Consider the following 13,861-nt stretch of genomic DNA (forward strand, 5'->3'; position numbering starts at 1 on the left):
ATATATATATATATATATATATATATATATATATATATATATATATATATATATATATATATATATTTTATAAATATAGAACTTATATTATTATAAATATAAAAAAAATTAAAAATCTGAAAAAAGCTATATATATATATATATATTTATATATATATATATAGTAGCTTTTGTCAGATTTTTAATTTTTTGTATATTTATAATAATATAAAGTGATTGCATTTACTAGCATTTACAATATAATATACAATATATTCAGTATTTTATATATAATAGTATCAATAATACTCTAGAAATGTTCATTTTGTCCGATGCATTTAAGGTGTAAATATAAACAAGGCTTTAGATCGTGTCTCTCTTGGTGACGTTTAGAAGCTGAAAGGTTGAAAAGACAAAATACAATCACTTATAATATAATTAAAAATAAAAAAACTGTGAAAACATGAAAAAAATCTATCAATAAAACCTCTAGAAATGTTCATTTAGTCCCATGCATTTAAAGTGTAAGCATATAAACAATATCTCTCTTGTGACATTTAGAAGATGAAAGGTTGAAAAGACAATTAGGAGTCAAAAGACTGTTAGAGAGATCAGCTGGAAGTATTAAATATTGCCCTCTGTTGCTCAAACGGGCCTCGTGTCAGAACCGTACTTTTAAATCCATATTTACAGTGTAAAACGAAACTTGAACATGTATGATTAATTCGTTTGGACTCCAAATAATGAATTTTTATTTGATATCATTGCTTCCTCTTTTTCAAGTAAACACTTTTTGCAGAAATAAGACTATCACAGAATTGCAAAATCCTGGAGGAGCTGAAAATTAAATGTTCTGCGTTATTGTTGTTGTTGTTGTTAGTGGTTTAGCGCTTTTCCCTCATCTTTGACACCTCCACTCTCCCTCTTATTATTTACGCTCTCTCTTTCTCTTCCTGTAGGATGTATTGGCGAAAGTCATAAGGAAGGAAGGATTCTTCAGTCTGTGGAAGGGTTTTACTCCGTATTACGCTCGTCTCGGCCCACACACGGTTCTCACCTTCATCTTTCTGGAGCAGATGAACAAATTCTACAAGATCTATTTCCTTGACTCCTAGATTTGCCTTGAAGGTCATCGGTGGACAGCTCGGCCCGTATTTCCACATTATGCTTTTCTCCCACATCCGGTTTCCCAGTATAGTTTACGTTTTGATGGTCGTAAGAGAGCCACTATACCAACCGGGTTGTGACCCTTTGCTGTGGTGGCAATTTGGACTCTTATGTTACACAGACTGACTAGCTCAACTCTCAATTGCATTGAATGAAGGGGTCAATCACAGCGGTCATATCCCTTTTAGTTATTAGTAATATTTATGCATCCCACCCTCTACACAAACATTTCCTCCGTAAAGGTCATCAGACATAGTTGTGAGGAAAATACAGATTCTGAACCTGTATTCTGAGTGAAAACATAAAAGATTTTCTCTTTCGTATTTCATGATTGTTTGATTTTTACCAACATGCACACAATGGTAGACAAAAACTTTTATCACAGATGTCCATGTCCATCATGTGTCCTATTATAAAGGACTGCTTTGCAGTGAACATTCGGTGATGTTTGCTAACGTTGAGCACAATAAACTGGAAATTGTGTTGTAATAAAGATAACATGGTGTGCAAAGGCCAATACCACACTGGAGAGCTTGTTGTGATGTATTAAATGATGTAAATGAATCATTTTCTGGTTTGAGAAGGTGTGAAAGTAACTAGATGCAACTTAATATTTTTGCTTTTAATAAAGAGCAGTATCCAACAAGAAGCCCAGCTTTTTATAAAAAAAGGAAATCCTGCGGAAGCTATTTTAAAAATTGTCTATTTAAAAAAAATCTAATTTGCTTGCTATGCAGGAACAACAAACAAACACCAATTGTGCAATCTGAATAAAATTAGTCTATTAAATTAAACTGTTCAACAAAAGGTAACCTGAAAACATTTGTAGTTGTGCTGCTGGGTTTCAGGTTTAAATATTTGAAAAAAAAAAAAAAAAGATTTTTCTCATACAATATTTCACCAAAAGGAATTATCAAGGATATATAATTGATCAAATATTTCTTGGATGAATATTTTATTGGGAAATGCAATTACTAAAACCTGATTAAGAACCAGTTAAAAAAACCCCCACAAAACCAGTCTTTAGTAGCACTAGACAAAAATACGTTGTATGGCTCAAAATAATTGATTTTTCTTTTATGCCAAAAATCATTTGGATATTAAGTAAAGATCATGTTCTATGAAGATATTTTGTTAATTTCCTACTGTAAATATATCAGACCCTATTTTTGATTAGTAATATGCATTGCTAAGAGCTTCATTCGGACAACTTTAAAGGCGATTGTCTCAATATTTTGATTTATTATTATTATTATTATTTTTTTGCATCCTCAGATTCCAGATTATCAAATAGTTGTATCTCAAACTAATATTGTCCTATCCTAACAAAACATACATCAATAGAAAACTTATTTATTCAGCTTATTATTTATAAATCATATTATTTATGATAGATATCAATTTAAAAATTTACCCTTATGACTGATTTTGTGGTCCAGGGTCACATATAAGAATAAATGAGTTTACTTTAGATTAAGAACCAAATACTGCTGCTGAATCGAATGTAAATCACAAAATGCACATAATATGTATGACAAAGTCAGTTTTGTACACATTTTAGTAGTAGTAGTAGTAGTAGTAATAAGCATTTATTGATTTATGAAATGCTGAGATGGTGTAAAGTTCATAGAATGCAAGCAAAAACGCTGTTTTTTCATGCACCTGTCAAGTTTGAGATTTTAGCATTTTTGGTGTTTCATAAAGTGTTTTGTCAGACTAGTGGAAAGAAAACACACAAAAGACACTGTTATGTGTTTCTTTTATAGCACTTTATCTATTTGTGTCAATAGATTTCAATTACAATACAGATTTTTAAAGACTGTTTTCTCAAAATGAGTTTTTTTCTCCTACACTGAGCCATAAATCTCCACTTCAGTAGCACTTACACACACACCACATTTTTATTTCCTGTCTATATTCTGAAGGGTTTTACAGAGGGATTTGTTCATATATAATTTGCTTGATTTTATACAACATTTTATTCCCCCAAAAATGGTAAAAAAAAAAAAATACATTGTTTTCAGTCTGTTCTAAGTTTTTTTCTGAATTATGGAGTGACAAAATACCCAAAATCCAAGAAATGTACTCAGGATCAAACTCGCTTCAATATTTATCTGAAGATCAAACTAATTTTTTTTTTTTTTTTACAAATCGGTACAAAATATCAGCAGTAGTGATATTTGAAAGGTAACAATTCAAACAATAAAAAACAGATAATAATACAAAATAAATAAAATAAACAAAGCAAAAAAGGGCCATTGCACATAAAAGTCCTTACACAAAAACTTTGAACAGTTTTCATAGCTTTCTTATTTTTAGATACTGAAATCAAAGACAGGTTTAGAATTTGAGAATTTACATTTGTGAATATAAAATTTGCTTAAGAAAATAATAAAATGTATAATAAAACAAGTATTCAAACTAAATACAGCGAGCGTCTGCATGACGTCATCGCGAAAGCCTGTGGTTGGACTACATTACCCATAATGCCATTTCAAGAATGCCGCGTGCAGCAGCGAGCTTCCGGTGAAAATTAGACAGTCCAAAGATGGCGGACCTCCTGGGCTCGATCTTGAGCTCGATGGAAAAGCCTCCAACCGTCCACGACCAAGAAAGCCGACGGAAAGCTAGAGGTAGAAAGTTTTAATCCTACCGATACACTTCCTTATAGGCTACAAAACGAGCCTGAGCATGCTTGTGGATTTACGAGCGAAACTTGAGTAATATCCTAGTGCCCTCTGCGACACTAACACTGAAATAAAACAGCCAATCACCGCCTGAGAAATGAACGATGTAACCTTACGTACTTACGTCATCTTTATGCACGTCCGCCGTTGGAAGTCCCCTCGACATAATAGTTGTTTTGTTTCGATCTTTGTATACGTTTAATTTATCGTAAATAGTTCGTGCGTTGTGTTGAAACACATGCCTTTATGCGACTTTCAGAATGAGACAAAACGGCAGGAAACCACAAATTATTTAACCCTTATGGACATTTTTGTCCCTTTCAGTTTTGTTTTTTGTTATAAGTGCGCCTGTGTTAATGCCAATTTCATACATTTTGGCTCAGGTGTTTATTTTCATTGAAATTTTAACATTAAGGATAAAAATGTCCAAATTGAAACTAATTAAAACTGCAAATTTTAATGGGCCATTTGACTATAAATGATTTTTTTTCAAATTTGGCATATACATTTTTTTTTTTTTTTAAATCTAACACTACATAAAAATATAAAATGAATGTTGTTGTTCTTCACTGACACACCCAAGAATCTAATAAGCAAAGAAAAAAATCTGCGTTGCATTTAGTATATGGAAATTACTACTATTTATCATTTTTTCATTTAAAAAAACAGGACTTTAAGGACAAAAATGTCCACATTGAAACCCATTAAAACTGCAATTTTTTAACCCAGGGCCATTTGACTATAAATGATGCAATATTTGCTAATAGGCATTTGTTCTATCTGCAAGGCTTCAAATTTTACATTTTTACCTTTTTTTACTAGATTGTGCCATTTTTTTTTTTTTTTTTCGAATTTGGCATATAAAAAAAATGTAATATATATAAAAATATAAATGCCTCAAAATGAATGTTGTTGTTCTTCACTGACACACCCAAGAATCTAATAAACAACAACAACAAAAAAAATCTGCTTAGCGTTTAGTACTAGTTTAGTTTACTATTTTTTCAGTTTTCATCATAAAAAAACACCTGTGGCATTATGTAAACAAACCAGCATTTAAAGGGTTACAATTCTGAAAAATAATGAATGTTTGGTATCTATGGATAGAACAGATGCTGGTTAAAAAATCGACATCAGTGAAAGTGGAAAAAAAAAATATTAGTCATATTTTTATGACATGGACCCTCATGGATTTAGCATTTTTGTAACTTTGTTTTTTTTTTTTGATGCACAAGGGTTAATTTTTGACTGACAGTTCACATGCATGCGGTGTATAATAATTGTTTTTGTCATGTTTGTAATTTGTTATATTCTGATTCCTCTTGGTCTCTCCATCGATGTGCAGAACAAGCAGCCCGACTGAAGAAGATTGAGGAGGATGAGAGGAGAAAGAAAGCAGAGTTTAGGAAAAAGGTACAAAAGGTTTAACTTTTGCTTTCACTTCTCTCACTTAAACTGGATCCTGTGACAGTAAGCTTTTGTTTATGAAAATGAGTGTCTTTTTGAATTAGATGGAGAAGGAGGTGTCAAACTTCATTCAGGACAGCACACTGCAGAAGAAGAAATATGACCCCATGGGAAAGATCGAGAGAAGCATATTGTGAGTATCCAGATATTTTCGAAAATCAGGTTCAATTTCTGGGTGTGGATTAAATTGAATTAATAATAGATTTAACCATATATAATATATGGAATAACCAGATTTACTCCGCTGTTTTCAACAATAATAATAATAAATGTTTTTGAGCAGCAAATTTGAATGATTTCTGAAGAATCATGTGACTCTGAAGAATGAAGTAATGATGCTAAAAATTCAGCTTTGAAATCACAGGAAATAAATTAAAATTTAAAATATATTCAGATAGAAAACATTTATTTTAAATATTAAAAATATTTCAAAATTTGACTGTTTTTGTTGTACTTTGGATCAAATAAATGCAGGCTTGTTGTGCAGAAGAGACATCTACCTTTGATTGGTAGTGTATATATACTTTAAAAAGAACCTAAATGAAAATGACAAATGTTGCCCTGGCAGGTTTATAAGTTTGTTTAATTTAATCAGTGTTAAAATACATGGCTCATTCTGTGTCAAATCAACCAGATTTTTAAAAAACTTCCCTGGCTTAAATTTTGGATTTTGTTAATATATATTCTAAAGAATGATAAACATGTTTAGTGATGAAAGCCGAAATATACAGTTTCATGGATGAATATTTACTGAGTAATCCACTATTTTGTTGTGGGTCAAAATGGCAATTTTCACCTGAGATTGAGTTAAAAATAACTTCTATTAGTCCCCTATATCTCTGGGACTAAACGATGTAGGGCCTTGAAAATGAAGATTCCAAAGGAAAAGTTTATTAAGAACTAGAATCTAAAATCATATTGTGATATCTTTAATACTAATTGAGTTATAGGAGATACATCTCTAGTTTCAGATTAAGAAAAGAAGTATCATATTTTTGCAAACGGAACCACATTTGGTTTTTGACCACAATTTACTGTTTGAAATACATACTACTATTCTAGTTTTATATTTAGAGGCGACTACAGGGAAGCCACTGCTCTCTTTAAACTACTGTTTTAACCGGAGGCGTGAGGTTTAGGCAGGACTATTTGTTTTCCTGTGGACTGTATATAACATTCTAACACCTCCGTCTCTTTAAGGCATGATGTGGCAGAGGTGGCTGGACTGACATCCTTTTCCTTCGGTGAGGATGAGGAGTGCAGATACGTCATGCTGTTTAAAAAGGTACATATGCATCACAGACCACTTTGTCTCAAAATTATCTTTTAGTATTCTGTATACTGAAATGTTTTCATTCTGCTCTCATGTTTATTTATATAGCGCTTTATACATTACAGATTATTCCAAAGCAGCTTGGCAGTAATAAAGACAGGAAGTCAGTTTAGCAAAATTCATCAATTATTATATTATAAAGAAGTCTCTTCTGCTCACCAAGCCTGCATTTATTTGATCCAAAGTACGGCAAAGACAGTAAAATAGTTTACTATTTAAAATAACTGTTTTGTATTTGAATATATTTTAAAGTGTAATTTATTCTGTGATTTCAAAGCTGAATTTTCATCATCGTTACTCCAGTCTTCATTGTCACATGATCTTTCAGATCCATTCAAATATGCTGATTGGCTGTTAAAGAAACATTTAAAATGGTTGAGTATTTTTTATTATTTTTTTTAGTATTTTTTGATGAATAGAAAGATCCAAAGTTCAGCATTTATCTGATATAAAAAGCTTTTGTAACACTATACACTATACCATTTAAAAGCTTGGAGTCAGTGTAATTTTTTTGGGGGGGATTGTAGAATTTATTTATTTTTTTATTTCGCAAGGATGCTTTAAATTAATCAAAAATTCTACTTGGCTGTTTTCAACAACAGTAATAAAAATAAATGTTTTTGAGAAGCAAATCAGAATATTAGAATGATTTCTGAAGGGTCATGTTACACTGAAGACTGCAGTAATGATGCTGAAAATTCAGCTTTGAAATCACAGGAAGAAATTACATTTTAATACATATTCAAATAGAAAACGCATATTTTAAATAGTAAAAATATTTCAAAATTGTACTGTTTTTGCTGTTCTTTGGATCAAATAAATGCAGGCTTGCTGAGCAGAAGAGACATCTACATTTGACTGGTAGTGTATATATACTTAAAAAGAACCTAAATGAAAATGAGAAATGTTGCCCTGTCAAGAAAGTGAAATGAGTTTTAGCTGATGTTCAAGAAAGTGTTTACTAAACTAAATCTCAAATAAAAATGCATTCAAGCTAAATAGACAAAAGCACATTCCTTTACTAAAAATGAAAAATGAAAATATAAAAACAAAAGCTGACTCAGAACTAATGTGTTAACAATATATATATAAATAATATGAAAATAACAGTTTACCACAGGGATTTTAATTACAATATGAAGCGTAAATCAGCTGCGACAGCTGTAATAGTTCAATAAACAATGGTGTTAATTATGCAGAATTCATCAATAATGAAACCACTTCAGTTTCAGCTCTAAAGCAGCTCTACAGAAGCTTTTGGTCTTATTTAATAGTATCTGTGCAGTCAAATAGATAATATTACTAAGTACCTGTGCTCTTTTATACCCCAACTGAGCAAATGGTGATTGTGGCAATGAACCAAAACTCTCAGGTGACAGATATAGAGAATAAAACCCAGCAGAAATCTCTCTCAGTTGGAGGACCAGTTCTCCTCTGGTCTATTAGTGTGTTTGATTGTGTGTGTGTTTCGTTATGAAGGAGTTTGCACCATCGGATGAAGAACTAGAGGCTTATCGCAAAGGCGAGGAGTGGGACCCGCAGAAAGCTGAGATGAGACGTCGGCTAAGGGTAAGATCCCGAATGCAAATTCTCAAAGAATAAGATCAGGAAAGAAAGACGTTTCATAGTCTTGCAAAGCTTTGAACTTCTTGTTACACCATGTGTAGGTTGGGTAATTGTTTTGAATTGTCTTCAGGAGCAGGCAGCGCTGGAGATGGAGGAGGCCAGTCGCTCTCGGAAGAGGCCTGCGTCGCCCAATTCAAACTACAGAGACAAATACAGCCATCTGATTGGAACATCTGCTGCTAAAGACGCCGCCCACACGCTTGAAGCCAACCAGGCATATGGCTGTGGTGGGTGTATTTAAGGAAACTAGACACTTCAAATCTGAATCACTTAAAACAAAAAATCAACTGGCCAAATTTGCATTCTCTAAAAAAAAGAATTAAACTAGCCAAGTCAAGCTTATTTAGTAGTGTAGATGCCTACAAAGTCAAACAGTAAAAAACATTTAGAAACACTGGCTGTAAGGCTATAGCTTTGTGGTGATAATGTACATTTAATTTAGCTCAAAGGGAATCGATTAGGATTCAAAAGGGAATTTGACGGCTGTTCACAGTCGACTCGCGATTCATTGAACGAGCCGTGTTACAGAAACTCTGCAATGGATATTACTATCCAGAATATAGTGAAAACACTATATATTACCACAGTAGCAAAATCGGCAGTTTAAGCCATTAAAGGGATGGTTCGGAGTAGAATTGACTTCATTGCTATGCACTCCGAAGCCCTTGTAAATACCCCATCCGAAGTTTTTTTTTACCTTAGTCGAACATTTATGGAGATATTAGAGTTTTTCGAATTGCTTGTTACAGGAGTGAATGGTACATGTGATGTATCTCGTAAATTGCACCACTAAACGTGCAAGTAATCTTACCAAACTTGTACAGTAGTGTAAATAGGTTATGTACTCACAAAACGCTGCATCAGAACATTTGTAAGTCCACCATGAGTGTTTTAAAAACACGTTTTAGCCGATCCCTACTAGTCTCAAAAACTACAAGTCGATGTCACTTCCCTGGTTTGAAAAAAGCACGTAAAAGTCCTCCTACTACATCTGTGTGCATGTCAACTTGTAGGAGGACTTTTACGTGCTTTTTTCAAACCAGGGAAGTGACGTCGACGTGTCGCCATTTGTAGTTTTTGAGACTAATAGGGATCGGCTAAAACGTGTTTTTAAAACACTCATGGTGGACTTACAAATGTTCTGATGCAGCGTTTTGTGAGTACATAACCTATTTACACTACTGTACAAGTTTGGTAAGATTACTTGCACGTTTAGTGGTGCAGTTTACGAGATACATCACATGTACCATTCACTCCTGTAACAAGCAATTCGAAAAACTCTAATATCTCCATAAATGTTTGACTAAGGTAAAAAAAACTTCGGATGGGGTATTTACATGGGCTTCGGAGTGCATAGCAATGAAGTCAATTCTACTCCGAACCATCCCTTTAACTTGTAAGCACAAAACACAAGATACTTCTCTTTTCTATTATAAATAAGATTTTATTGAATAAACCTTAGAAATACTAACTAATCTAACACGTAAACTAGGGATGCACGATAATTATCCGACCGATAAATTATTGACCGAAATGGGTAAAAATTACGTCTCCGATAAATAAATGAAACCCGATCCGATAAAGTACTCTTGCTGGTAAATCAATCAATCAGTCTGGTTTATCTGAGATTCATCTGCTTTCCGAGTGCAAGCGACCGCAGCTTTAAACTGCAATGACTCTCGGACTTTGTTGCGTGTAATACGTCATCATCTGTGTCGTCATCTTCTTCGTTGGTCTGGAAGTTTATCGCAGTGGCAGAGGAGGACGATGCTATTGCTATTTGTAACACATGTTTAGCAAGGATTCTGAGCCGTCAAGTTTTAACACAACAAATCTCACTTCAGAGGTCGTCATCGCGGGGAATCTGTTTTAGGGGCCGTTCACATGTCGCGCCTAAAAACGTGCCGCTTTCTCTTTCATTCCAAACCGCTCTGTAACCTGCTCTCGTGGCGTCTGCCGTTGCTAAGCAACCATGACCTGCTCTCCATAAAGACGTGGAAGTTTCAGCAAAGGATAAATGGATTTTCAGCATTAAAAATCGCTTGCAGTAGCTCTGTTATTAAATTTATTTGAAAATGGCTATTCCTGTACAGCTATGATAAGCTGTTTCTCCACCTTGGCAGTGCTTTCAATGTTAAGGGAACGGGTGAAGCTGATTGGTTGGTTCATGTCACATGACCTGCGTTGCGCTTGCGGCATTCTGAAAAGTTGATGTTTTTATCTCGATTCTGATGTTTTATTCCCCGTCTTGTAGGGCTGCAACGATTAATCGAACGATGTTGTGAGGCGCGTTTAGTCAATGAAGCCGGTACTTTGATTAGTAGTAAATCCCCATCACATGCGTTCAGCTGGAGCGGCAGTTAATACACACAGCCTTAAATCACTGACAAGCCACGCCAAATCGCGCTGAAAATCGAATTCGATTTTGAGCGCGATTTGGCGTGGCTTGTCAGTGATTTACGCTGGGGTGTTTGAATTGCCGCTCCAGCTGAACGCACGTGATGGGGATTTACTACTAATCAAAGTACCGGCTTCATTGACTAAACGCGCCTCACAACATCGTTCGATTAATCGTGCAGCCCTACCGTCTTGTACCATTTGGTTGCTGCACACATTCATGATATGTGACCCTGGAGCACAAAACCAGTCTTAAGTCGCTGGGGTATATTTGTAGCAATAGCCAAAAATACATTGCATGGGTCAAAATTATTGATTTTTATTTTATGCCAAAAATCATTAGGAAATTAAGTAAAGATCATGTTCCATGAAGATTTTTAGTCAAATTCCTACTGTAAACATATCAAAATGTAATTTTTGATTAGTAATATGCATTGTTAAGAACCTAATTTGGACAACTTTAAAGGTGATTTTCTCAGTATTTTCATTTTTTTGCACTCTCAGATTTCAGATTTTCAAATAGATGTATCTCGGCCAAATATTGTCCTATCCTAACAAACCACACAACAATAGAAAGCTTATTTAATGATCTACCATGAGCTACCATGTGATGTATACATCTTAGTTTTGTAAAATTTAACCTTATGACTGGTTTTGTGGTCCAGGGTCACATGATCAATAAGAAGCTTTAACGGACATTTGGACATCTGACGTTACTCCATGATGCACTTTTCATTTTTTCCAGGTTGACAAATGTCAAAACATTTTATTTATTTAGAATTGTGGTGCCTTACACAAAAAATAAAAACATTTTTTGAAGAGTCAGGACAGATGTTTGCTATGATTGTTAGATCCAGATAATATACATTTCATTAGTTTATCTCAGATTTTGTATTCTCCTGGGTGCACAAAATTATCATATAAAAATATGAACGTATCAGTATCGGTATCGGCCACAAGAAGGACTTAATTATCGGCTATTGGTATCGGTAAAAATTTTTCATATCGTGCATTCCTAACATAAACACACCTATTCACACAGGTTGCAGAAAGAGAAAGTGAGGAAAGAATGAGTTTAAAGGAATGAAAATATGAAGTCCCAAGTTTATAGCAATATGTGCAATTGCTTAGACCTGAACAACCATCAATCACTTAATTAACCCTCGTATTGAGTCTCTCAAAGAGGTTATTAAACTTTATATCAAATGCACCAATTCAGCTAGAATCTGGAGGTTGTACTTGCGTTGCCTTTGTGTTGAGGGAATTCCTTTCGTCGCGTCGTTCCAGAAAGGGGTTTCCCGAGGTTGCTGATTGGTTGGTGGTCGTTCGATGTGATGTCGTCTTGGGCGTTGGCTGGATATGCGGAGTTGTGCGCTAGCGGCAAAATTTAACTAGAACACAAAACTCTCAACGGAAAGAAATAAAATAATAATTTTTTTATTTCATTTTGTTTTCATTTCATTTTATATTTTATTTTAATTTATTTTACTTCGTTTAATTTAATTTTATTGTATTTTTCATTTTATTTAATTTAATTTTATTTCATTTAATTTCTTTTTTTATTTTCATTTATTTAATTTTATTGAATTTAATTTTATTTCATTTTTATTTTGTTTATTTTTTTCCATTTTATTTCATATTTTATTGTATTTAGTTTTATTTCTTTTTTTTATTTTATTTTGCTTTTTTTATTTTATTTCAGTTCTTTTTTATTTTCGTTTATTTAATTTTTAATTTAATTTAATTGCATTTAATTTTATTTCATTTTTTATTTTGTTTATTTTATTACATATACTGTATAATGTTATGTATATTTATTGTTTATTTAGTTTAACTTCTTTTTTTTATTTTATTTTATTGCATTTTTTATTGCTTTTTTATTTTGTTTATTTCATCACATTTCATTTTACTTAATTTTATTGCATTTTACTTCATTTTGTTTTATTGTATTAATTTAGTTTTATTTTATTTCATTTCATTTTTTATGTAATGTTTTATTTTATGTCAGTTTATTGCATTTTATTTTATTTTAAGCTTTAAAGCTTCTTTAAACTTCGATCTTTTTCGGACTAAAAACCATTACATTTCTACAATTTTAAAACTTTTGAAATACTTTTCCACACTTTCTGATCAGGCTTTTTCAAGCCAACAAAGTTTGTCTTGACAAACTTTTTTTATCTAGTTTATTTTAAAGTCATCACGCCAAAAAAAAAAAAAAAAAAAATTAATCACATGAGAGTAGGAAAAAAATTAGATTTGTGTCAAAGCACATAAACATAAACGAAGTTAACATTAGTTCCTTGATACGCATGAGATCAGCATGCAGTGACAAAAATTTGTGCTTTAGTACTTTTTCATTCTTTTCATCAGGCAGTACCAAAGTGTTAGTAGCAAATGACGTAAAACCCTTAAAATCCTGCAAATTCAATCACAGAAGATGCATTTAAGGGTGTGTTTTTGATCTGATTTACCAGACTGCTTGTCATGAGACCAAGAAACAACGACTGTTTTAAAACGAGTAAATCAATTTTAATTTGATATGAACTCCAGTAGCCCAGAGTGATTGATTTGCCTTGTGTTTTAACGATGTTTGTTGTCTGTTTGTTCCAGTCCCTGTGGCCAATAAGAGAGACACTCGCTCCATTGAGGAAGCCATGAACGAGATCAGAGCCAAGAAAAGACAGAAGAAAGGCGAAGAGGAAGGCGCCGGCAGCAGTGCGTGAGATCTGTGTGTGTATATGATCAGAACAGAACTGATCGAACAGTATTTTAATCCTATAATGATGTTTTACATGAGCTGAGCTGAGCAGCAGGGTTTGATAAAGATGAATTGTTGTGCACATAAACGCACTGTTCAGAAATGCTTTCACCTCTATATTATTGTCCCAGATAATGTGTTTTTAGAGATCCTCATTAGAATAAACATGCAGATTCCTTTGTATTTTGGCATGGTGATCAACTAGCTTTTTTTAAAGTAAAGCCCAATTGTTTTTGAGTAGTTTTGATGTGCTTAAAAACGGTCATATTTATTGCCTTGACATAACTGTGGTAGGGATGTTTGACTCCATAGCTATTTTAATGTTCAAGTCATGAAATGGGATGTCCTTAAACTAGTAGTTGTTTCTTGTTACTGTTTATTTGCTTTGTTTTTAAATAAATTTGGTTGAGGACAATTTTGGGTGCTCCTTGTGTCTTTTATGTGCTG

General features: G+C 33.1%; 1 protein-coding gene across 1 annotated transcript; it reads left to right on the plus strand.

Moving 5' to 3' along the window:
• Nucleotides 1-3,678: 3,678 nt before the first annotated feature.
• On the plus strand, nucleotides 3,679-13,829 carry LOC141335640 (sperm-associated antigen 7 homolog). The gene is made up of 7 exons (XM_073841163.1): nucleotides 3,679-3,779; nucleotides 5,179-5,246; nucleotides 5,345-5,433; nucleotides 6,501-6,585; nucleotides 8,113-8,202; nucleotides 8,330-8,486; nucleotides 13,267-13,829. The coding sequence occupies exons 1-7, from the start codon at nucleotides 3,695-3,697 to the stop codon at nucleotides 13,377-13,379; spliced, it is 687 nt and encodes a 228-aa protein (XP_073697264.1). The 5' UTR covers nucleotides 3,679-3,694; the 3' UTR covers nucleotides 13,380-13,829.
• The last annotated feature ends 32 nt before the right edge of the window (nucleotides 13,830-13,861 follow it).

The sequence above is a fragment of the Garra rufa genome, chromosome 5 (genome assembly GCF_049309525.1).
Source record: "Garra rufa chromosome 5, GarRuf1.0, whole genome shotgun sequence".
Classification (NCBI taxonomy): Eukaryota; Metazoa; Chordata; class Actinopteri; order Cypriniformes; family Cyprinidae; genus Garra; species Garra rufa.